The sequence below is a fragment of the Centruroides sculpturatus genome, unplaced genomic scaffold (assembly GCF_000671375.1).
Source record: "Centruroides sculpturatus isolate CEXI.00-Female unplaced genomic scaffold, Cexi_2.0 scaffold604, whole genome shotgun sequence".
Lineage (NCBI taxonomy): Eukaryota > Metazoa > Arthropoda > Arachnida > Scorpiones > Buthidae > Centruroides > Centruroides sculpturatus.
Genome location: NW_019384933.1, coordinates 296168 through 323671, shown reverse-complemented (window position 1 = coordinate 323671; position 27504 = coordinate 296168). Strand labels below are relative to the sequence as shown.

General features: G+C 27.6%; 1 protein-coding gene across 1 annotated transcript in view; it reads left to right on the top strand.

The window, feature by feature from the left end:
* Positions 1–27504, top strand: part of LOC111632039 — a 100010-nt gene that overhangs the window by 29274 nt on the left and 43232 nt on the right. Inside the window, exon 10 of the mRNA XM_023376395.1 lies at positions 836–1030. Coding sequence (XP_023232163.1) covers positions 836–1030 — 195 coding nt within the window. The remainder of the gene's footprint in view (positions 1–835; positions 1031–27504) is intronic.

The window sequence follows — 27504 nt, the reverse complement described above, 5'->3', positions numbered from 1 at the left end:
TATAAGGTACAGAATTCATTCATTGCCTACGTGTCTGCATAGTGTGTATATACATATACATTTATGTATATATGTATGTATGTGTATATATATCTATATATCTAAATTAATATAGGCCTACATCTGAAAGCAAAGACCATATGAATGGCTGTATAGCCAAACTAATACTACATCTGCTTGGTAAGCAAAAATTGTGGGTTAAAGACATGCTCTACATTGACCTATTTGACATTTGAAAAATTCTGAGTGAATACACTCAGAATTTTTCAAATTAATTCTAATTTTTAATTTTAGCACAAGACAATGGCATTACAGCCATTTTATATATATAGTACAATAATTATATAGTAACAATATCTAAGTCAGATTTTTTGTTTAAATCAGTTTAAAATGTATAAAAATCATTTGATGATTTAGATTTATGATATATTTACATGTTAAGAAATTATTTAATAATATTTATGATTGATTAAAAGTTAGAACAATAACTCAAATTGTGATTATAGGGAATTTGTTGTTAAATTTTTCAAGGAACTTGAAACAAATAGTTCTCTATAAAAAACTATTAGAGCAAAATAGAAAAGCCAAATTACATGTTGATTGTTAATCCTTTTAATGAGGAAATGTCACATTCTAATTAGATCTTTTGATTGTTTAATTAATGTGAAAAATTAACAAATTTGAAAATCAGATTAAACTGAATTTCATCGATTTTTTACAGTCACTTGTTAACATAATATTAATATAAATCTACAAGTATAACACTATTACTCAAATTTCTTTTAATTCTGAATTTTCTGTATTATAACAAAAAATTTGGAATTAAAAGAAATTTGAATTTTGGTTTTATAAAATAGGCAAAAGTAATATATTTAATAATCAGACATATAATTTAATAAAATGTTATTTTAATTTTAGATCTCAATGTTATACCAAAACTTGTGATGAAGAGCTATGCAAAAGAGCCCGTTTAGATCCAAATCTGGCACATGATAAGTCACATGTGGAAGAAGTTAAAAAAAGAAGACAGGTAACCTTCAATGAACAGTTAATACTAAAATATATAGTATATAAAATAAAGTATTTAGATTTTGTCATGTTATTGATGTTTATGTTGACTATTAAAAAGTATCTATTGTATAAAAGATATAATTATAGTCATTATTATATTATATAGTAATGATAATGATGACCACTATTATCAGTTTGTATCAAATTAAAATTATTTCTAGAATTTTATGCATCTATTTATTCAAAAGAAAAATCCATTAAAACATCTAAATTTGATATTAATGTTTTGATTCTAATGATAATAAATATGCAAAAAATTTTTATCTTTTTAGAAAGTAATTATATAGTAACAATATCTATTTTGACATATGGTAGTTCATTTTATTTCCTTTTATCATCAATTAAATTTCATCATTTCAAGTTTAAAATTATAGTTTTTTTTCAATTCCAGAAACAGAATCTGTTTTTTTTTATCTTGCAAATGCTAAATTCAATAATTAAATGTAATATTTGAAAGTTGGATATAATAAATTTATAAAGTTACCATTTTTTGTGAATTAAACTTATTGAAAAGGTTAAATTGTGAAATAAAAGAAATTTTTAATTATGATTCAATATAATATATATATAAAGTCATTTTAAGTAAAATTTTTCAACTAATTTATATTTTATAGTATTTTGAAACTCTGTTGATAAATAAAATAAAATAACTTCTTGCTTTAATGGAAGGAATCAAGGAATCTTTTTGGCCAAATATTTAACTATTCTCAGCTTACAAGTACTTAATCAACAGATTACAACGATGTATTTAATTCATATGTTCTACTTTATTCTAATCTGTTGATTGAATGATTGTAAGCTGGGGATAGTCAAATGCTTGTCAAAAAGATATTCTTACTTCTTGAACTGAACACATACTTTGGCTTATTTAGTAATTGTTTAATTTTATAAAGTATATAAGTTTTCATCTATACAATTATAATATTAATACTAAAGTTATATTTTCATTATTCATTGCTAGATAATAGGTATCAATTACATTCTCAAATATATTTAGCAAATGAATGACTTGAAAATAAGAATATTTATGATTTATAGTAGGTACATGTACATGCCTTTTTCTGATTTTTATTACTTTTATTTTATTTTGGATTTTGGCAAACTTTACATTTATCCTTTTATTTTTATTATTATTATTGGACTGCAATTTGAAAAAATTGTAGACCTATAAATTCCCCACTGTTGTCCATTTGTCTGTCTGTCCTTCCTTAATTAATTTCGAGAACTGTGTTAGATAGATGAGAGTCAAGACTAGATATGGAAAGCTTGGGGGCAAGAGGCCCTGATTAACTATATGTGAACTTCTGATGCAAACTGGAAGTCCTGTTATTTCAATTCAAAAATTTTCCCTGAAAGGAGTTAGATAGATAACTGGCATGACTCAATTGCTAGCCGGAAAGTATGATGTACAGGGGCAAGACACTAGTAATTTGAGGTGGCAAGCATATATATTTTAAATTAAATAAATTAAAAATGATTAAAAATTGCAGCCTGGCATTTTGACGATGTCACAATAAATAATTGCTTAATATTATTATTAATTTTCAGTAATTTTTTCTGTTTTCCCCCTCTACTATATTTAATCTATTTAATAGTTTTGCTTTTTATTTATTATATCTATATTTTTAATTTTTCAATATATTTTTAAATATTTATTTTTCCTGTTATAAAATTTTTCTTTTGTATATTTGTTACTAAATACAATACTTTTAAATTAAATATAATATAAATTTCATAAAATTTTAAAATAAAAAAAAAAGATTTATAGGAAAACAATCTATCTATTTTATAAAATACAGGAAATCCTTATTAGTTTGAACTCAGTTTCAAATCCCATTAGTTCATAACTGTATTATTTGTTCCAGCCAGGGATACAGAGATTTACATGTTAAGGAATTTGATTAGTTTGAAATAAGGCTACTTCAAAATTTGAAGTGAAAATTCTGTCTGAACTTGATAAGTTTATGTTAACTTGTTTGTTTAGATCAAAGTGCTCCATACTGTAAGAATGATCAAACAAGAAAAATCTAATCTGATCAATATGGCTTTGCTTTTACAGTGACATATTTTGGGTGTCACCTTAACCATGAACTACCTTTTTTTCTCTTATCTCATAAAATATGGCTGGGTTTTGAGCTTGCAAGATTGGGCACAAGTAGCAGATTGAGATATTTCTAGGCTATACATTTGGGCAACTTTCTAGTTTTTGGGCCACTTTAAAAATAATTAGGCTTCATTTTGAGGAATTCTGCTTTACTTTTTATAAAATATATCTGGCAACCTATAAGGTTCTCACCAGATATGTGGGGTTTATCTCCAGTTTATTTATATTAATATTATTGATTATTAATTAATGAAAATAGTATTTTGTATACATACCCATATTTCATTTTCTTAATAAATTTCATCAATTACATGGCATTTGGTATATTGTACAGAAATGTGTAAATCTTGGATAATTTGACACACAATAATTCAGAATTATAATTATTTCGTCTTGTCCCTTGAATTTTGAACTAACAAGCAAACCTAAAACTTAATTGAAAAATTGATGTATAATTTTTCTGTTTTTAAAATTTTATGATCAATGAAAAATATTTGATTTTTCTAAAAAAGTTATTTATATTAAAAATATCTTAACTTTAATTTTATTAAATAATATAGTTATATTGGTATCTTTTGAATATGTAACTTTTTATTTCTGTATATTCTATTATTATATAGAAAGAAATTTTAACATATCTAATTATAAAATATTTTGTTTAGTAATTGGAAATTTGAATTATATGATGAACTATTTATAACTTAATAATTTAGCTTAATAACTTTATAATTTATTATCAAACAGTTATATATTATTCCAATAGGATGATAGTTAAATTATATATGAGACTTTATGTTAGAAACTATTAACTGTTTTATATGTATCCAATGTACAGGGTGATTCAAAAGTCACAGAAATTTTAAAAAATTTATAACTCACAAACTATTTACAGTAAGATTGATGCGGTTTTCACAGAAAAAAGTGGGATTTTTTAGGTATAATAAAAATTTTAGTACCAAAATAGTTACACATCATGCCATAAATGGCACTGTAGCATTTGTAAATTTGTTAAAATAAGAATAAAAAATAAAAATGTTCTTAGTGTAAGCTCTAATAACAACTATACAAATTATGTAATCTTATCAAGTACTATCTATGGCAAGAAATGTAACTATTTTGGTACTAAAATTTTTATTACACATAAAAAATTCCACTTCTTTGTAAGCATTTCTGTGAAAACTGCATCATCTTACTATAAATAGTTTGTGAGTTATTAATTTTTTAAAATATCTTTGATTTTTAATCACCCTGTACTTATTTATGTTATCATATTTAGCAATTCTTTCTGTTTATTTACTCGTTTTAAAAAAAAATAAATTTTATATTACATTATACAATGAAACTTTAAATCATATAATTATCAGATGTTTTGTATAAATTACCTGCTGCGAAATTACTTAGTAATTATTTAGCCTTAATAGCCTGATAAAAGAATCCATATGTTCATTTGATGTTTCGTATAAATTACAGTCATTATTAATGTAAGTTATTATTATTATTTCAAGGTTTTATTAAAATTGTAAATATCTAAACTTTTATTGAAATTTTTTCTAAATATTTTTCTAAATGCATATTTTATATTGAAAATAAGGTAAAGTAGAGTCTACATATTTTAATCATTTTAGAACTTTCTTGTACTGATAATAATTGGACAACAACATGAAGCTAGGTAAATAAATAAGAATAGTTCTGGTTTTATTGAGTATGACATTAAAAGGACATATTAAAACAATTAAAAAATATGTAACTTGAAGATTTATTAATTATAGTTATTCTTAATAAATAGAAGTTCATCCTACATTGTTTACCTACTGCTTTTTTTGTATTACCATTTTTAACAAAGGTTAGCATATAATTGAAGTATTGTAATATCAGTGATTTAAACTATTGTACTGCAAGTAAATAATGATTAAAACAATAAATGCTTAACACTTAAAGCATTGATAATGATTGAAAATTATTAGCTCTATGTTGATTGAGTAAGAAAACAGCTTACAAGTTTCAGTGTTTATCTGAAAATAATGATAATTATAATGCTGATAAACAAAACCATACAAAGTGATTTTAAAGCCCATGCATTAATTTGAAGGGGTAGTAGAAGTAGACAAATGAACTGTTTTTGTCAGACAACATAGGATCAGGAATATGTTGTTACTCCAGTAGGCAATGTTAAAAACAGGACTGCTGTGCTGCACACAATACATTGCTCACTGGAAGCGGTTACCTTGGCTGGTGGCCTGGACAGTCAAACACATTTTGTATGCAATGTTTGTGAGAGTTCCTTGATATCTTTTCCCACTATAGTTCAGCAAAGTTCAGCTACTTGGAAATAATGAACTGAGTTGAGGTCATGAAGGAGAGTTGTAAGCTGATCTATGAATTTGGACTAGAGCTAATGGCTGAGGTCAGGTGTATTGCAGCAAAGTCCACTTTTGAAATGAATCTGTAATGATAATGGATACACAGTACATTGGATATTTTTATTTATCTGTTATTAAGATGAGAGCATTGAAATAAAATTACTTGAGCATTAAGCAAATGAACTATAAATAAGTTTTAGATTAAAAGAATTATTTAAAGTAAAGTAATAAAGGGTAATATTTTAAATTGATACAAATAACAACAGTCATTTCTAGTAAAATAAGTACAGTAGAGTCCTAATAATTCAAAGTGAATGGGACTGAGACTATCTTGAATTACAAAAACTTGGAATATACAGAACAATAGGAAAAATTGGAAGAGATGAAAAAACACTACACATGTAAATTCAAAAACTATACAATAAATCAGATGTAAATATTAAAATACATCCGATTAATATTAATCCTATTAAATGTACTTTAACATGTTGACTGCTCAATGTATTATTATTTTTTTAAATCCCCATAGGTCAATATTCTCAAACAAAAAAAGAAAGGAAATAAAATGACATAGATGTTCAGAAACTTGTTATGATATAATATAGGGTCATACCCCAAAGTTGGTATATGTATGTGCCATTGACCACTGGCTTGTAATACAGCCAGTGATCAATGGCATACATACATATTACCTCATTGGGTTGATCTTATTTTACTTCAGTGTCATGTGATCCATTGGTGGCCACATTTTTTTTTCATTTCATAGTAATTATGTTATTTTTTATTTTCATGTAAAATTTATTTAGAAAAAAAAATAATTGTACACATTGTAAGTATGAGTAAGAGTTGTTTAAACAATCTGGAGCTGTTGAATTGCATCTATGGTAAAATGTTTTGTTGATCTAAAGGAAATCCAAATTCCATAATGGGAAGTTAATTAATTCAACAATTTTTCTCTATTTTCAATAAAAAAGTTCATCTTTATTATTCTTTCCTTCATTCAAATCAAAAGATAATCTTAAATTTTTTCATGTTGGTAAAAATCAGAAATATCTGATTTTTACCAACATGAAAAAATTTTACATATTAAAGAAATTACGTAATTTATTATTTCTACGTATTAAAGAAATTACACTTCAGGCCAACTTTTGAATATATAATAACTACTACACTTAAGTGTTGTAGCATTACCAATATCAATATCAACTTTTAGCATATGAGAATGTTCACTAGTACTTTCAGTAGCATAAAGTTACCATCATCAGGCGAATATCGAATACAACAGCTGTAGAATTTTAAGTTTTCGAACGATATTTGAAATTAAATATAGCATGTGTATGGAATATAAAATGAATTTGAATTAAAACGATGTTCTAAAAATATAAATGATAATAATGAGTGGTGTAATTTACCAAAGATTACATGGCGCGCAATAACAAAAGCAAACCTGTTTATGCAAAAAGGAATTAAAACTACAGATTAAATTGAATGTTATGCATAATTGTGGGATTTCAAGGGTTGGGGGTGTTGCAGGGTGTTATGGCTGTTATGTAGGGGCTATCCCAAATAAATAATTCTTTCCAATTATAACACCATTTGAGTAATTTTGTTTAGGCCCAGAGTGGCTTATAATTTTGGTCAAGCACTTTTTTTGCTAATTCCGTTGATGGTCTACTGTTTCTGATGTCTTCCTGATGTTCTAAGATGCGAGAATTTAACATTCTGGCCATGGCCCCTATGGAGCCAGTTTCTTCTCTTGGCAGAGCATGTTTTAGTGGAATTTGATAGACCCCAGATTTTTCATTCAATTCAAATATATCTCTGTTGTTGCATAATATTCTTCTTAGGGTTGGTTGTGGGGTTATCAGTAAAACAAAACCAATCTTTCTAAAAAGATGTACTATTTTTAGATTGATAGGACCTAAATATGGTATGGAGGATGTGCTATTTTTAGATTCTCATTGTTACTAAGAAACGACTGCAGAAATAGCTTATTTTTGACTTGATTTTGAAGATAATGAAATTTAGAGAAGAATATCCAGCTTTTTGCATTGCTCTTTTAATGATTAGTAATTCTTCATCTACTAGTGCTTGGGTGGAAGGGAGAAGGAATGCCCTCCATATAAGGGAAGATATAGCAGAGTTCACAAAGTTTAATGGTTGGAAGGCTGTAGTGGGGATAATTTGTGGTGCTTTGTTATTTCTATGAAAGACAGAAAATAAAAGATCGTGAGACATGAATTTCTAGATCTAGGAATGAGATTCTGGCATTTTGTTCTTCCTCTACAGTGAACTTGATCAAAGGATAAACAGAGGCCAATGATTGAATAAATTTCTCTGTCTTCAATAGAACCTTCCCACATGAGTAGCACATTATCAACATAACATAGATACATAATTGGATATTGGATGGTCAAGGGGCATTGAAAATACGATATTCTATGTTCCTCATAATAAGCTCTGCCAAAATAGGTGATAATGGGGAACCCATATGTGCTCCCTATGTCTATTTATATAATTTTTCCATTGAATTGAAAATAATTATTTTCAGTAATGAGAGAGTTTCATGCAAATGTAAAACATGTGATGTTGGATAACCAGAGTTAAGTAGCAGGGTATTTGCAAGCATGATGGCCTCGAAATGTGGTACAGATGGATATAAGGAGATCACATCAACTTTGTACAACTGGTATGGGTTGGTGGGGAGGTTTTCTAATATTATTGTGTAAGACAATTGCTTTTGCATCCATAGAGGATGTGGTCACAAATTCAGAAGGTGAAATTAAAGCAGTAATTTGTTTTGCTAGTGCAGCTTCTAAGTAGTATGTGGGATGGGATCATTTGTTGACTAAAGATCTTAAAGGCCAGGCAGATTTATGCATTTTAACCTCAAAAAACAATCTAGGACATGCAACATTCATTGGTGGATTGGGAGGACTGACTAAGGAAGCTACAATTCCAGGAAGTGCTACGATTTAACATGTTTTTTTAATATTGTAGATTAGGGTTTTGTTTTAGTATAATAGACTTGAATTGTTCGAGGAATTCATTAGCTCTTGATAGGAAGTCTTGATTTTTTCATAGAACAAATCTTTTGTCTTTATCTGCGACTAGTAGATTTAACTGATTGGATGCAAGGAATGACTTTACTGTCTGTGCCGTCTTCATATTCACTTTTCTGGTCTTCAAACTTTGCTGCGATGCAATGGTGGTTAATGTAGATAGCTCCAAGTTGGGTTGTAATTCTGGACAGCTACTGAAAGTATTAGCAAACATTTTCATATGCTAAAAGTTGATATTGGTAATGCCACAACACTTAAGTGTAGTTATTATGTACCACATATCTATCAATATAACATATACTATTTTTCTGATGAAAAAAATTGTAATTTAAATTAAATAGTGGTGTGAAGCACATAGCATACATAGTACACATGACAAATTATGAAAAGTTAAGTGCGACACACTGGGATGTCACATGGCACTCAATGTGTTAATGAATAAATAAATCACTGAAAATCACCAAAAGACCTAGATGGGAAAGACAGTCTCTTTTACCTTTTGAACTGAGATTGAAGCAAGTTTTTATATCTTTTATTTTTATGCACAGTACATACTGAGTGTATTCATTATGACATGGGATGGTATGGAAGCATTACATAGTGGTGATACTGTGTTATAGCAGTACCAGAAGCAAAAGCAGCAATTGAAATAAAATGTTACAGATCATAGAATTTTAATGGGTTGACCATTAAAATTCTGTGTTGTAGCTCAGCTCATCTCATTTGGTAGAACTCTATTCCCCAAAGATGGATTGGTCATAGTGAACATAGGTTCACTATGGCCAATCCATGCTTAGCTCACCAGACTGAACTTATTGTGGGGCACTTGGATACATAGTATATGCTAATCAGTGAATGATGTGGAGAACCTAAGAAACAGAATTTTTGATGCAGTGGAGAAAATTTGTGATATTCCTGGAATTTTTGAGAGAGTCTGACAGTCAATGGTTTGCCACTGATAGATCAATAGTGGTCACTTTGATACTTTCCTATAACTTTGCACAGGATGGGTAGGCANAATAACAAAGAAAACTAATGCTCACCAAAACTTAGAAAATTTAAGGAATATGGAGTGACAGTAAATGCACACAAGCATAGGATTATTATTCTATATTTGTCAATCTTTGCATAACAAGGCCTTTTTGTTTAATCCTTTCATCTCATCTTTAATATATCTTGAATAGGAGTCTGAAATCATTTGAATAATGAAAATAAAGTTTCTATAAATAATGTTTAATGTTTTTGGATGACTTGAATTAATGTTTTTTTGTATACAAACTATTATTCAAGAATTAACATACAGATATCAAAGATCTGTTATTTACTGTAACTTGATATTTGAGGTAGAATATCAATTTCTAATAGAATAACATTAAAACAAGAAACTTTATTAATACTAAGAATTCTTGCCTTACATTTATAACAACATTGATGACCTTTATCAAATTGCTTTGTTTTTATTGTTTATTTCATTTGATTAATATTCACTGGTTGTTTTGTAGTCATAATTTGCATGACTTCTCTTTATGCATCTTTTAATTCTTTTCATTACATATAGTAGAAATAAACTCTAGAAATAAAGCTCTTCCTGTATATATATTATAAATACAAAATTTGATGTCTCTTCAACTTTTTATCAGTTCTAAAATATGAATTTCCAGTCCTTAACTCAATACAGTTTATTGCAAATTATTGTCAATAACACTAATAATGTGTCTTTGTTATGTGTTATGTCACTTTCTCATTTGAATGATATATCAGCCTCACAACATCCCAGTCAGTCATCAGCCAAGTGAATATTACTTTAGCTACCTTAATAATTAAGGTTTCTTCTATTTAAGATTTATTCTAAATTAGGTAATTAATTAAGAATATTAAACAGAAAAAGCTGGAAAATTAAACAACCAATAAACACAAAATTTCCTGTTAACATTACACCATGCCTTTACCATTTAAACACATAGTATATTAAAATAGTACTATTTCTGTATCATTAACAATTTAAATAACTTTTTGTAATTATTTTTTCCTAAAATATATACATAATGTTTTATTCCATACAAAACTGTCAACAGGATAGAAATATGTCTATCATTCATTTGTAAGTAATCTTTACACATTCTAACGCGATTTTCAAACTTACCGATTGCTGTGAATTGTACAACTCAAGCCATTTTTCCAACTAGATAAATTTCTGCATTAACAATCATTTGAATTATTTTAAAATATTAAATGCTAAAAGATTTTAAATTACCGACTAACGGTTCTAAACAAAAATAAAATAAATGCAATATAAAGCTTCAATTTAAACAAAATCAATTCCACCAAATTTCATTTTTTAAATAACTAGATATCCAAACAAACTATAACCTAATACATTCAAATTAATAGATCTAAACTACTCGATTATTAACAGCACTATTATAGTCTTAATAATTTCGTTTAGATATTTGGTTACTTAAACTAGCTCTCTCGTGCAATTCGGCTCGACTTCCCGCTAGAAACACTTTCCGACAACGCATTTTATCCTCGGCTATTTAAACACATTTAACTTAAAACAAGTACAAAGCAAATTCTTTATTCTTATGCGAAACGAATCAAATCTACATGTAAACAACAGTATAAACAACACATCATTCGGGAGGATGGACCGAAAGCGCGTAAGTTTCCGGCGGGAACGAAACCGTTCCTTAAAGAAACCGGCGGCGGAGACCGAACGACCCGGATTACCTGATAGAAATATCAATTTATTTTCTGATTTCGCCTTCTGGAAAGCTTCTTCGCCCCAAGGATACCTTCGGAAACAGACAGAAATCTAAGCATAAACGAAATTAATTAATTAATTTACGAAAACGAATGTATAAAAAAATTATTTACCAATCGACCGGATTTGATGCATGTTGAAGTAAATAAGAAGATTTTTCATAAGATAATCTGTTCTTAAATCTCTTCTGATCTTTCTGGGATGTTGTTGCTAATTCACAAGCCATCATCCACGTGACATTTGCCCTATTTATAAAGAAAAAAAACAACAGTAAAAAATTACGAATAATTATAAATTATTCCATTTCAAATCCGACTTTTTAACACCGAAATTTATTCCCTCGAAAATATATTTATCTTCGAATACTTCGAAAAATGATTATTTATTAATAAGAACGTTAAAAAAATACCTTCGTTCAGTAATAAAATATCTTAAATTATGGACACGAATTATATCGGGTGCTTTAAACGAATTAAATAAACATTTGACTACATTTCTCGCAACTTTCAAATGTTTCGTCTTGGCGATATTCATTTAAAGTTATTCGCCTAGTTGGATTTTATCCCGTTAGATGGCGTATTTTTTTCCCTCGTATTTATTAGAAAATCCGCTAGAGGATGGTCGAGGTGTATACGGATTGTTTCTTGTTTATCGTTTAATGCGTTTTTATGCCGTTAAATAAATATGAAATCGGAAATGGAAGAAGCAAAATCCAAGTTAGACAAGGTGAGAAGATTCTCCGTCGTCTATCGTTCGTAGAAAATGCAATTAAATCGAGCAAAATTAATAGTTCCAATTTTGATAAGTGTAAATGTAATTTATCCCATTAATTAACTTGTATACGTCCAAAAAGAGGATTTAAAAAAAGGAAAAGACACCAAACCTTATTTTTCTACGTTTGAGTTCTGAATGGGATGGTTTTAGACACCTGACTCTTAAATTGTATGTAAAGGGCTTTCCCGGTAAAAATATTTCAAAGTGTGATGATCTTCCAGTAAATAAATTTAAAAGCATGAGGCCCTACGCACTGTGGTATCGGGACTGCACGAGTCCACGTTCTACGTGAACTACGGTGTAACGTGTATAGCTCACTTAACCGATGTGTAAATCTGGCTCCGAGTTATAATTTAAAACACATTTTTGACAGTTTTAGATCTTTAGTTTGCTTTGGTAACTATTGTTTTGATTTTTAAGAATAATGTTCTAATGTAAATGAGGCTTTAAATGTTTTCTGAGCTAGCAACTGTGTCTTCAATATTTTTTCTTATTTTTACAATAAGACAGTTTTTAAACTTGTTAAATTTCCTCCTTGCCGTAATTGTTTACAGTGGGTGATTGGTTAACGAACAGTTTGGACAAGGAATGCCTCACAGAACAAACACAAGAAGCGACACTGCATTTAAGATTTGTAAAACTATATTTTAATGGCATCTATACATTGTTTATAAAATGAGACTTTCACAGTCGTATACATAACCTGTTTTTGTTCTAGTTAATTTCTGTTCTCTGAATTTTTGTAAGTGCTTTTCTGAACTTTTTATTTAAAAAACTGATAATATTATGGGGCGTAAAAAAGAGTAAAGTGTCAAGAACTGTGTTCACTATAGAACTAAGCAAGCTAATAGCTAATAGGTAATAGATAATAGCCAAGGTCTCTCTATACCTTGGCTATTATAGTGGGCAGATGTCTGATATTGTAGGCAGATACTTTCAACAGGTCTACAATAGATAAATCTTAGTTAAGAAAGATATAATCAAAAGATTTGAGCTGATAAAGGAGTAATGAAAATTGCATCTGAGAAACAAAAGTGCCATCCATGATAAAATGGAAAGATTGCTTTCAGTTTGTTATTACGTGTAAATAAACATAGTAAGAAAGTATATAATTTTTATTTTTGTGGGTCTCCAGAACAAATTAATCAAATTCCCACAAAAATCTATGGTAAATCAATAATCGGTTAACGAACAATTTGAATTGTTAATTTTCATGTACCGTGTGTGGTATACTTGCAGAGCCAATTAACCACACAAATTGAGTTGTACTTTGTAAAATACTTCTATTCAACTTAAAGTAAATGTAATATTAAAATGCATATTGGGTATTATATATGTTTTGACTGCATTGGTAATATCGGTGATATTCAGATTGTTGTATATCTGGAATTCTGATTTGTAATGCTGAGTAATAATTTCGAGTAATTTATGAATTTTGATTATTTTATTTTATTTTTCATAAGTTTGGATTATATAATAAATTATTATATCATATAAAGGAAATTAAGATGATTAGTAATTCACCAAGATTCATATAACATACATCTTTCTACATAATATACTATATGCTTATAGTTGTAAAGCTGAATTATTTATTTAATTTAAATTTGTAAAGTTTCAATGAATGCTGTTACATAATAATTTTGAAAGTTGACATATTTTTTGTAGCTTCAAAAAAAGGATCATTTGTGTAGAGTATTGTTATAATAAACAAGTATGTAACTGATTATAATATTCCAATGATTCAAGTCTGATTCTTCAAGTTTATTTATAAATTTAGACTTGATATCTAACTATACTAGTTTATAAATTGTTTGGTTAAATAGCTCTAAATTCAAATATTTTCAGATGCAGAATTTATTCTTTTCAGATAGCATAATTAGTAAGAAATTGATGTCATACATAGTTTATAGAATTTGAATTCTATTTTGGATTTTTATCAAATTGTTTTTCATTTTTTTTATTAATTGTTAAAGTTATATACTTGTCTAAATTAAAAAAATTCTAGAGAAAGTTATTTCGATGACATGATTTTGCACATGAAAACCAAAAATTAAAATTTCCTCCATTTCATTTGTATTCTGAAATTATTTAATTTAAGCTACCAACAGATAATAAAATAAACACAATATATATATATATATATATATATTGTGTATATATATATATATATTTTATTGAAAGGTTTCATATAGTACATATATAATAAAACAATGCTATATAATTACACTTATATTTTGAATTAGAAATTTATAATTTTTAATAATTTGATACATGAGTCTCTCACTTGTCAAATTGATTAACTCCATAAAACAAACAGTATAAAAATTAATAATATGAATTATTTTTAAAAATTTTTTTAAACTTTAAATTTAAATAAACATTGTAGAAAGTATTTTTATATACCATTGTATTAAAGCATTGCTTTAATGTAATGATATATAAAATTAGTTGTACAAAAATGTAAAATAATAACAATTATCTTAAGGATTTGCAAATGGAGTTAATTGATTTGGCATGTGAATGGCTCATATAATTGAGAAAATTTTATATCAGAATTAGTTAGTTTATTTATGGAAACATTATTTACATTTTATTATAGTTTAATGAATTTATATTGATTATAGGAAATATACAACTTGTCTGTATTAAAAGAAGCTGCGCTGAAAAGCAGTCAGTTAACTAAAGGAATGTGCAGTATATTGACATCATTTGACGAACGTTTGATGAAATTAGAGCAGACAATACTTCCGGTCTACCATGAAACAGGGAATTTACAAAGAAGACAAAATAGTATCCTTTAATTATGATTTAATACTAATTTATGAGTTTATAAAATAATTTTAATATAAAAACTGGAAATGCAGGGCTTGTAGTGACTCACTATTCTTGCTTTTACTCACTATTTTTCAGATTGCTCACTATTCACTACTATTTTTATAAAAACCTCACCTTTCTCACTAATTTTGAGATCTGAGTATATGTTGCGTGCTATATGTCATATTTTGGATACAATTATGACGTGTTTACAAGGTTTGTGACAAAATAGATTGGGTAATCATTAATGATGTATACACCTCACAAAAGTTCATCATGGTGCCACCTATTGGTGAGAGAAAGTATAGTGATATGAGCAAAAGAGGAGTTAGAGGGACTAGTGATTTCCTATGAAGTCATCTTGGAGATTCAACAGTCACTTTAGATAAAATATTTGGAAATGAGCCAAGAACATTATCAAACTTGCATCATTTTTACTTTGAATTTTTATTAAAATTTCAAAATATAAAAATACTGCCAAGATAATTCAATGGATAACATATTTTGTATCAAGTGAATCTAAAATGACATAATTTATGCAGATGAATATCTACAATAAATTAATACAGAAATGCAACAACAGTGGCTGATGTTTCAATTTGGAAAAAAATTGACTTGGTCTTTAATGCTGTCATTGAAGAGAATTTTTTGTTATGCAGTTAGTCATGTGTGTCATGATTGTTGGTTGGCACTCCAAGTTTCAAATATTGGAAGCATAGCGTTTACACCAAACTTTATTAGCTGTGGCATAAGTCAGAGAATGGGAAAGAAGTACTAGTCACATAGTCACATCTTATTTTGAGAAAAGAAATAAAACTGACAATTAATAAAGATTACACTAGTATAAACTAGTGATGGGACAGTTAATCAGAATCAAGCAAATGTTGTCACAAGTTTTGATTCCTAAAATGATTCTTCCACATTTTATAAGAAAATTATTTGTTTTGGTTGAAGATTAAACATTTTTTAAATTATGATATTAACAATTAAGTATTCGTTTATTGGAAACTTTCATATTGACAAATCAGAGTATGCAATGGTGACTTTTCTTTCATGAACTCAGAGCGATCAGAGATTTCACTTGGTTAGTACTAACTGTCCCCATTTTAAGGGAGTTAGGGTGACATTAGTGTTGCCATTCGGCCAACTTGACTGTGTATATATTGAAAGCAAAATGTTCTGTTATTGCTGCACACAAATAATGTAAATTTAAAAAAGTAATTTCATTTACAATTTGAAAATTTCAAAACAACTTTTAAACGTTTTTAATTTTTAATTGATTTCATTTTAATTAATTCTGATTTTATTTTTAATTTTAGTTTTGATTTCAGTATAAAGGGCAGAGTTTTAATTATTATTGTTAGTTTACTTTATTTAGTATTAATTTTGTTTTAGCTTTTATAATTATTTTTAATAATTTATATTTACTTTTGCCTGCATTTTTGAATCCTTAATTACAATTTTTAATTAATTGCAACTCTTTTCTTTTGCAACATAACTATAGAAATTGTTCTAGTGTTGTTTCACACAAAAGATGATCAAATTTTAATATTTTTTTTTATTACTTTTGTTAATTTTTGTTTTATAAATTTGCCTGCTTTTTAAAAATTTTAATTATAAGCAAATTAACATTGATTGAACTATCAAAGTACATAGTTTCAAATCCATGCCAGCAGTCAGCTAAAACAATATTATATAATTCTGTTTATATTTTAAACTTTTCCAATTGAAATATAAAATTATTTTTAATATTCAGTAAGTTTACTTATAATGATGAAATGACTTTCTCATTATAATTATGAAAGTTTTTGTTATGATTCACGGATGACACTGTAGTACATTAAATTTTCAAACACAATTTGTGCGATTCTAAGTAAAAGTACAATACTTGTTTATGCTAAATCAGCTGCTGTTTGAGTTTTAAAAATTTATTTTTCAAGATGAATCAGTTTGGACATTTGCTTGATTCTTTTCCTTAAAAGAAAAGTTCACACAATTGTACATCTAAGAAAACCTGTTTCAAATGATGAATTCAAAAATTGGTTAACTTGTGATGATAATGATACTTGTACAGCTTATTGCATTATTTGCTGAACATTGTTTAGTGTTAAATATGATGGATTTAGAGTACTTATAAGGCATGGCAATTACAATAAGCATGAAAAAATAAATCTCTTTTTATTTACCTTTTCCCTTGCCCTGGTCATCAGATCAGCCAGTGAAGCAGTTTCCAAATGTGGCAACTTTAATTTTAATTAAAATAAAAATTCATTAAAAATTCTATCTGGCTAAGCAATAAGTTTACATTTATCTTCAAATTAGATATTGCATAAGAAATATCAAAATAAAAAACTAATATTGTATTTTGAAATAATCGAAACACGATATATTGTTGAATCATGATAACATGGGATTATATAAATCTTTATTCACCAGTGACTAGCTAAAATTAATCTTTATATGATTCTACATCTATTATTCTTTAGTTTTTTTTTCTACCAGGCTTTCATCTTCATCAAAAATTGAAAATAAATGGAAAGGAAAAGATTTTAATCCATTGAGAAAATTCTAAAATCTGCAAATTGAATTATTTCACATTATAAGAAACAAATACTGGAAAACATTCAACAATTAGAAAAGGAAGAGCAATAATATGTAATTATAAACAAGAATTACTTTATATACACACTCTATGCTGGGATATATGTAACAACAGACAGAACCAACTTCCAGTATGTATAATACAAAAAATAAACACTGCACAAATGTTTTTTTCAGTTTTATATAACTGCCAGGAAAGTAACTTAAAAAAAATATTTTGAATCAATTGGCTAGTTTATAAACTTAGTATGATAGGTGGCTATGTAATGTTAATTAATTTAGTTTATTCATTAATTTTTCATTTCTATATAAAATATAGTTTCTATGAAAGATTTTGATTTTGGAAGCATTAGTATATTCTTTATGAATCCATTTATATTTTAAAAAAATCTGTAATGCATATTATTGATAGATGGATTATATCATTGTTCTTTATGGCCTGAAAAATTCTTAAAAAATTCTTAAAAATGTTTACATTTCATAAACATTTATTTTATCACAAAAGTTTTTTTACCTGTTATTGGAATTATAAATCGAAGGAAAGTATTCATTGATTTTCATTGACATTATTGTCAATGAAGATTATATTATTATTTTAATTATCAAACGTATTAATATTATATTTATTTTTCTTCAGATTTATGGTATTATTATGGTAAGTTGTAGTAATATTTCTTTTTCAGTTATTTCTAAAACTTATTAATTATAGCCATAGATAAAATTTAATCAAAATGTTTGTGAACTGAATAACAAAAAAAATTAATGTATACTTATTCAACAGTATTTTGTACAAGGTAATTCTTGTTTACAATTACATATTGCTCTTCCTTTTCTAATTGCTGAATGCTTTCCAGTATTCATTTCTTATAATGCTAATTAATTCAATTTGCAGTTTTTAGATTTATCTCAATGGATTAAAATTGATTCCTTTCAGTTTATTTTAAGTTTTTAATAGAGATGAAAGCCTGGTAGAAAAAAAGCTAAAGAGAATAATAGATGTAGAATTATGTAAAGATTAATTTTAGCTAGTCACTGGTGAATAAGGATTTATATAATCTCATGTTACCATGGTTCAACAATATATTGTGATTTGCTTAGCCAAATAGAATTTTTAGTTAATTTTTTTATTTCAATCAAAATACATTGACATTACATTATTATTAAATTTGCTTATGAGTAGCAAATAGTTTACAAAACAAAACAGATTATTGAATATTCAGAACTGTTTAAACAAATTAGTGATGGTTGATTGTTAAACCAATCAAATAAGTTATATTCAAAATCTATATGTTAATTGTCTCACTCTTGACTTTTGTTAGCCACTAAAAGCATATTAAATTTGTTCAAAAATATACATTTTGCATCTCATTTTGATCATGTCTCATTTTGATCAATATAAAGATGACCCAAAGTCAGAAAATTTGAGAAAAGTCACTTTTGATAGAACATAAAATGTGCCAAAGTCACAAATTTTCCCATAAACTTTTGCTAGAGCTTTCGGTCAGAAATTTCAACAGAGGACAGATTTTATGACAACTTAGAAACTGAGACAAGGTCACACCTGTTTGATTTGTAAATTCCTTTAGATTTTAATGCATTTGATGCAATTTTCAACGCAACTTTTAAACTAATAACAAACACTCGTGGACTGTAAACAGTTGCTGATCTGAGTATCATTTTGCCCAATAAAACTGTTTGCATAGAGAATGAAATGTCCCTAAATTTAATTATATTTTTCAATGAAATTGCCATATTTTGAGTAAGCTAAATAGATAATTTTGTGTTAAACGGTTAAGATTAAATAACATTTATAAGATTTTGTTTTAATTTCAATAAATATAAAAATTGTGCACTGTTTAAAAAATAAAATTGTTTCAAATAAAAATAATTAAAATTTAATATTTATATTTATGCAGTATAAGATTTATATTAATAGTAATTAGATTTTCTAAATTTAATAGGGATATATATAGAAAACAGTTCCGATATATATATTGGAACTGTTATTTCATTTGAAACTAAAAAAAATTACTAAAGAGCAACAATTTGGTTAAAGGTTAAAATTTTAAAAAATACTTCTGTAATTAAAACATTATTATCCATATGCTAAAAACTAAATTCAGAATGATTAAGAAAACAGTTCCTATATATATATATAGGAACTGTTTTCCATGCCAGACGTGCAGCCGTGTCGAGCGGTTAATGGCATCTCCGTTGCTCGTCGTCGTGCCCAACACGCGTAGAAACCGAGTGCATCGACAAACCGAGATTGCTCTGCTGGTCTTTATNTGGAAATTTGAATTATATGATGAACTATTTATAACTTAATAATTTAGCTTAATAACTTTATAATTTATTATCAAACAGTTATATATTATTCCAATAGGATGATAGTTAAATTATATATGAGACTTTATGTTAGAAACTATTAACTGTTTTATATGTATCCAATGTACAGGGTGATTCAAAAGTCACAGAAATTTTAAAAAATTTATAACTCACAAACTATTTACAGTAAGATTGATGCGGTTTTCACAGAAAAAAGTGGGATTTTTTAGGTATAATAAAAATTTTAGTACCAAAATAGTTACACATCATGCCATAAATGGCACTGTAGCATTTGTAAATTTGTTAAAATAAGAATAAAAAATAAAAATGTTCTTAGTGTAAGCTCTAATAACAACTATACAAATTATGTAATCTTATCAAGTACTATCTATGGCAAGAAATGTAACTATTTTGGTACTAAAATTTTTATTACACATAAAAAATTCCACTTCTTTGTAAGCATTTCTGTGAAAACTGCATCATCTTACTATAAATAGTTTGTGAGTTATTAATTTTTTAAAATATCTTTGATTTTTAATCACCCTGTACTTATTTATGTTATCATATTTAGCAATTCTTTCTGTTTATTTACTCGTTTTAAAAAAAAATAAATTTTATATTACATTATACAATGAAACTTTAAATCATATAATTATCAGATGTTTTGTATAAATTACCTGCTGCGAAATTACTTAGTAATTATTTAGCCTTAATAGCCTGATAAAAGAATCCATATGTTCATTTGATGTTTCGTATAAATTACAGTCATTATTAATGTAAGTTATTATTATTATTTCAAGGTTTTATTAAAATTGTAAATATCTAAACTTTTATTGAAATTTTTTCTAAATATTTTTCTAAATGCATATTTTATATTGAAAATAAGGTAAAGTAGAGTCTACATATTTTAATCATTTTAGAACTTTCTTGTACTGATAATAATTGGACAACAACATGAAGCTAGGTAAATAAATAAGAATAGTTCTGGTTTTATTGAGTATGACATTAAAAGGACATATTAAAACAATTAAAAAATATGTAACTTGAAGATTTATTAATTATAGTTATTCTTAATAAATAGAAGTTCATCCTACATTGTTTACCTACTGCTTTTTTTGTATTACCATTTTTAACAAAGGTTAGCATATAATTGAAGTATTGTAATATCAGTGATTTAAACTATTGTACTGCAAGTAAATAATGATTAAAACAATAAATGCTTAACACTTAAAGCATTGATAATGATTGAAAATTATTAGCTCTATGTTGATTGAGTAAGAAAACAGCTTACAAGTTTCAGTGTTTATCTGAAAATAATGATAATTATAATGCTGATAAACAAAACCATACAAAGTGATTTTAAAGCCCATGCATTAATTTGAAGGGGTAGTAGAAGTAGACAAATGAACTGTTTTTGTCAGACAACATAGGATCAGGAATATGTTGTTACTCCAGTAGGCAATGTTAAAAACAGGACTGCTGTGCTGCACACAATACATTGCTCACTGGAAGCGGTTACCTTGGCTGGTGGCCTGGACAGTCAAACACATTTTGTATGCAATGTTTGTGAGAGTTCCTTGATATCTTTTCCCACTATAGTTCAGCAAAGTTCAGCTACTTGGAAATAATGAACTGAGTTGAGGTCATGAAGGAGAGTTGTAAGCTGATCTATGAATTTGGACTAGAGCTAATGGCTGAGGTCAGGTGTATTGCAGCAAAGTCCACTTTTGAAATGAATCTGTAATGATAATGGATACACAGTACATTGGATATTTTTATTTATCTGTTATTAAGATGAGAGCATTGAAATAAAATTACTTGAGCATTAAGCAAATGAACTATAAATAAGTTTTAGATTAAAAGAATTATTTAAAGTAAAGTAATAAAGGGTAATATTTTAAATTGATACAAATAACAACAGTCATTTCTAGTAAAATAAGTACAGTAGAGTCCTAATAATTCAAAGTGAATGGGACTGAGACTATCTTGAATTACAAAAACTTGGAATATACAGAACAATAGGAAAAATTGGAAGAGATGAAAAAACACTACACATGTAAATTCAAAAACTATACAATAAATCAGATGTAAATATTAAAATACATCCGATTAATATTAATCCTATTAAATGTACTTTAACATGTTGACTGCTCAATGTATTATTATTTTTTTAAATCCCCATAGGTCAATATTCTCAAACAAAAAAAGAAAGGAAATAAAATGACATAGATGTTCAGAAACTTGTTATGATATAATATAGGGTCATACCCCAAAGTTGGTATATGTATGTGCCATTGACCACTGGCTTGTAATACAGCCAGTGATCAATGGCATACATACATATTACCTCATTGGGTTTATCTTATTTTACTTCAGTGTCATGTGATCCATTGGTGGCCACATTTTTTTTTCATTTCATAGTAATTATGTTATTTTTTATTTTCATGTAAAATTTATTTAGAAAAAAAAATAATTGTACACATTGTAAGTATGAGTAAGAGTTGTTTAAACAATCTGGAGCTGTTGAATTGCATCTATGGTAAAATGTTTTGTTGATCTAAAGGAAATCCAAATTCCATAATGGGAAGTTAATTAATTCAACAATTTTTCTCTATTTTCAATAAAAAAGTTCATCTTTATTATTCTTTCCTTCATTCAAATCAAAAGATAATCTTAAATTTTTTCATGTTGGTAAAAATCAGAAATATCTGATTTTTACCAACATGAAAAAATTTTACATATTAAAGAAATTACGTAATTTATTATTTCTACGTATTAAAGAAATTACACTTCAGGCCAACTTTTGAATATATAATAACTACTACACTTAAGTGTTGTAGCATTACCAATATCAATATCAACTTTTAGCATATGAGAATGTTCACTAGTACTTTCAGTAGCATAAAGTTACCATCATCAGGCGAATATCGAATACAACAGCTGTAGAATTTTAAGTTTTCGAACGATATTTGAAATTAAATATAGCATGTGTATGGAATATAAAATGAATTTGAATTAAAACGATGTTCTAAAAATATAAATGATAATAATGAGTGGTGTAATTTACCAAAGATTACATGGCGCGCAATAACAAAAGCAAACCTGTTTATGCAAAAAGGAATTAAAACTACAGATTAAATTGAATGTTATGCATAATTGTGGGATTTCAAGGGTTGGGGGTGTTGCAGGGTGTTATGGCTGTTATGTAGGGGCTATCCCAAATAAATAATTCTTTCCAATTATAACACCATTTGAGTAATTTTGTTTAGGCCCAGAGTGGCTTATAATTTTGGTCAAGCACTTTTTTTGCTAATTCCGTTGATGGTCTACTGTTTCTGATGTCTTCCTGATGTTCTAAGATGCGAGAATTTAACATTCTGGCCATGGCCCCTATGGAGCCAGTTTCTTCTCTTGGCAGAGCATGTTTTAGTGGAATTTGATAGACCCCAGATTTTTCATTCAATTCAAATATATCTCTGTTGTTGCATAATATTCTTCTTAGGGTTGGTTGTGGGGTTATCAGTAAAACAAAACCAATCTTTCTAAAAAGATGTACTATTTTTAGATTGATAGGACCTAAATATGGTATGGAGGATGTGCTATTTTTAGATTCTCATTGTTACTAAGAAACGACTGCAGAAATAGCTTATTTTTGACTTGATTTTGAAGATAATGAAATTTAGAGAAGAATATCCAGCTTTTTGCATTGCTCTTTTAATGATTAGTAATTCTTCATCTACTAGTGCTTGGGTGGAAGGGAGAAGGAATGCCCTCCATATAAGGGAAGATATAGCAGAGTTCACAAAGTTTAATGGTTGGAAGGCTGTAGTGGGGATAATTTGTGGTGCTTTGTTATTTCTATGAAAGACAGAAAATAAAAGATCGTGAGACATGAATTTCTAGATCTAGGAATGAGATTCTGGCATTTTGTTCTTCCTCTACAGTGAACTTGATCAAAGGATAAACAGAGGCCAATGATTGAATAAATTTCTCTGTCTTCAATAGAACCTTCCCACATGAGTAGCACATTATCAACATAACATAGATACATAATTGGATATTGGATGGTCAAGGGGCATTGAAAATACGATATTCTATGTTCCTCATAATAAGCTCTGCCAAAATAGGTGATAATGGGGAACCCATATGTGCTCCCTATGTCTATTTATATATTTTTCCATTGAATTGAAAATAATTATTTTCAGTAATGAGAGAGTTTCATGCAAATGTAAAACATGTGATGTTGGATAACCAGAGTTAAGTAGCAGGGTATTTGCAAGCATGATGGCCTCGAAATGTGGTACAGATGGATATAAGGAGATCACATCAACTTTGTACAACTGGTATGGGTTGGTGGGGAGGTTTTCTAATATTATTGTGTAAGACAATTGCTTTTGCATCCATAGAGGATGTGGTCACAAATTCAGAAGGTGAAATTAAAGCAGTAATTTGTTTTGCTAGTGCAGCTTCTAAGTAGTATGTGGGATGGGATCATTTGTTGACTAAAGATCTTAAAGGCCAGGCAGATTTATGCATTTTAACCTCAAAAAACAATCTAGGACATGCAACATTCATTGGTGGATTGGGAGGACTGACTAAGGAAGCTACAATTCCAGGAAGTGCTACGATTTAACATGTTTTTTTAATATTGTAGATTAGGGTTTTGTTTTAGTATAATAGACTTGAATTGTTCGAGGAATTCATTAGCTCTTGATAGGAAGTCTTGATTTTTTCATAGAACAAATCTTTTGTCTTTATCTGCGACTAGTAGATTTAACTGATTGGATGCAAGGAATGACTTTACTGTCTGTGCCGTCTTCATATTCACTTTTCTGGTCTTCAAACTTTGCTGCGATGCAATGGTGGTTAATGTAGATAGCTCCAAGTTGGGTTGTAATTCTGGACAGCTACTGAAAGTATTAGCAAACATTTTCATATGCTAAAAGTTGATATTGGTAATGCCACAACACTTAAGTGTAGTTATTATGTACCACATATCTATCAATATAACATATACTATTTTTCTGATGAAAAAAATTGTAATTTAAATTAAATAGTGGTGTGAAGCACATAGCATACATAGTACACATGACAAATTATGAAAAGTTAAGTGCGACACACTGGGATGTCACATGGCACTCAATGTGTTAATGAATAAATAAATCACTGAAAATCACCAAAAGACCTAGATGGGAAAGACAGTCTCTTTTACCTTTTGAACTGAGATTGAAGCAAGTTTTTATATCTTTTATTTTTATGCACAGTACATACTGAGTGTATTCATTATGACATGGGATGGTATGGAAGCATTACATAGTGGTGATACTGTGTTATAGCAGTACCAGAAGCAAAAGCAGCAATTGAAATAAAATGTTACAGATCATAGAATTTTAATGGGTTGACCATTAAAATTCTGTGTTGTAGCTCAGCTCATCTCATTTGGTAGAACTCTATTCCCCAAAGATGGATTGGTCATAGTGAACATAGGTTCACTATGGCCAATCCATGCTTAGCTCACCAGACTGAACTTATTGTGGGGCACTTGGATACATAGTATATGCTAATCAGTGAATGATGTGGAGAACCTAAGAAACAGAATTTTTGATGCAGTGGAGAAAATTTGTGATATTCCTGGAATTTTTGAGAGAGTCTGACAGTCAATGGTTTGCCACTGATAGATCAATAGTGGTCACTTTGATACTTTCCTATAACTTTGCACAGGATGGGTAGGCACTAACTGTATCTAGCAGGGTGATGTGTTGTGTATGGCATAATGTCTTGACTTTAAAGTCTCTGACTGGAATAACAATATACACTGGCCTTATGATGTCTGACAAAAAATGTTCATTTTGCCCACCTCTACCACTCCTTCAAAGTAATGCTTGGGCTTTAGAATAACTTTGTATAAGTTTATTTTAATTAATATGTTTAGGGTCATGGTAATTCTGACAACATTAGATAATTGATAATAATATCCATGACTACAACAAGCAGATTCTATTGCAATTACTTTTAGCAGTTTCTGTATTTTATTTTATTTTTAAGTGTTTCATAGTTGAAGGGTTTTGAAAACTAATTAATTTGTTTAATTTTGAAATTCAGTATTGGATTTCTTTATATTTTCATCAGAATCAAATATTTTTTTTATTAATTAAATGATGCATGTTGTTATAGCAAAATTTTTTCATATACAGTACATCTTTCTTACAAATATAATTTTTTGGTTAATTTAAGATATTTATGTAAAACATTTATGTTATTTTCAAAACGTTTTAGTTTGTTTATTAAATATCAAATTTTTTAGTTAAATTTATTAAACACATTTTTTAAGTTTATATCTTATGGCATCTATTATCCATATATAGGAAATAAGAAAATGAATTGTTTTTACAAACATAGAACCAATTATTGGTGTATACAAAACCAAAAAAACGATCTCTGCACAAACGTCTTCTAACTCCTGAGTTCTTGTTCAGTTGCAAAAACAATTACCTGATGGAACGTCCTCAGAAGGAGTTAGAAAATGTTTGTGCAGAGATCGTTTTTTGATTTTATATACACCAATAATTGGTTCTGTGTTCATTATTACGTATTTCTAGTGTGGTATATTTTAATGAATTGTTTTCAGGTAATGTTGAGAATCTTAAAGTTTTCATAGCTTATCTATTTGGAACATTTAATATGAATCCAAGAAATAAGGATATAATTTACATATTATTCTTTGTGACATTCAGAAAAATTAATATTTATTAGTGAATCAAATAGCAATATGAAATATTTCATATATCTTTTTATTATTTTCAACGTAAGGAATTTAGAATTATTATTTTTTGTTTCACTAATATAAAAGAAGATCAAAAAATATTTTATTGTAAATTCAATAAAAAAATTAACTTTGTTCTCAGAAAAATTAATGAAAAGTAATAATTAAATAATTGTCCTGATCTCATTGCACAAATCAGATATTGGAAGATTTTAAAATTCTGTGTTATTATTATTGGAAGATTTGTTATTATGCTCTTCTATCATAATTCAAATAAAATTAAAGAAAGTTTTTTCATTTCTTTTATAACTAGCATACAGTTAATAAGGTGATTGAAGTCTGAGTCATAGAATTAATAATGTACAAAATAAATTATAATGAACACAGCTAAATGTTGTTATAAATGAAAGACTAATAGTTTAAATTGATATTACATTCAGACTTAATTAAAAATATTATCTGCTTCTGTAAATGCTTTATTTGAAGCTTGTGCCAAAAGTTTCGTTTATTTTTGATGTTACCTTGTGTACATAAAAGTATTAACTGTGATTGAAATTCAATCCGCTCCAAGTATAAAATAAAAATAATAGATATAACATAAGTGACCTAACAGTTAAGGATTCAGTTTTGCATTTACTCTTTGTCTTGTATTGATGGTCTTAAGCAATGATCTAACATGAAATTCAATTTTATTTTTATATCAGATAAAAATACGTAATAATTTTCAAATTTTAATTTTAAAATTTATAATGTTTTAACATTATAATTCAAAAATTTAAGTTCTAGTTCTTTCTAGGAATAAGTAAGAGTCTTTTGTATTTCTCATTGCTTATTTTTTCTATAATGCTATTGAAAATGTA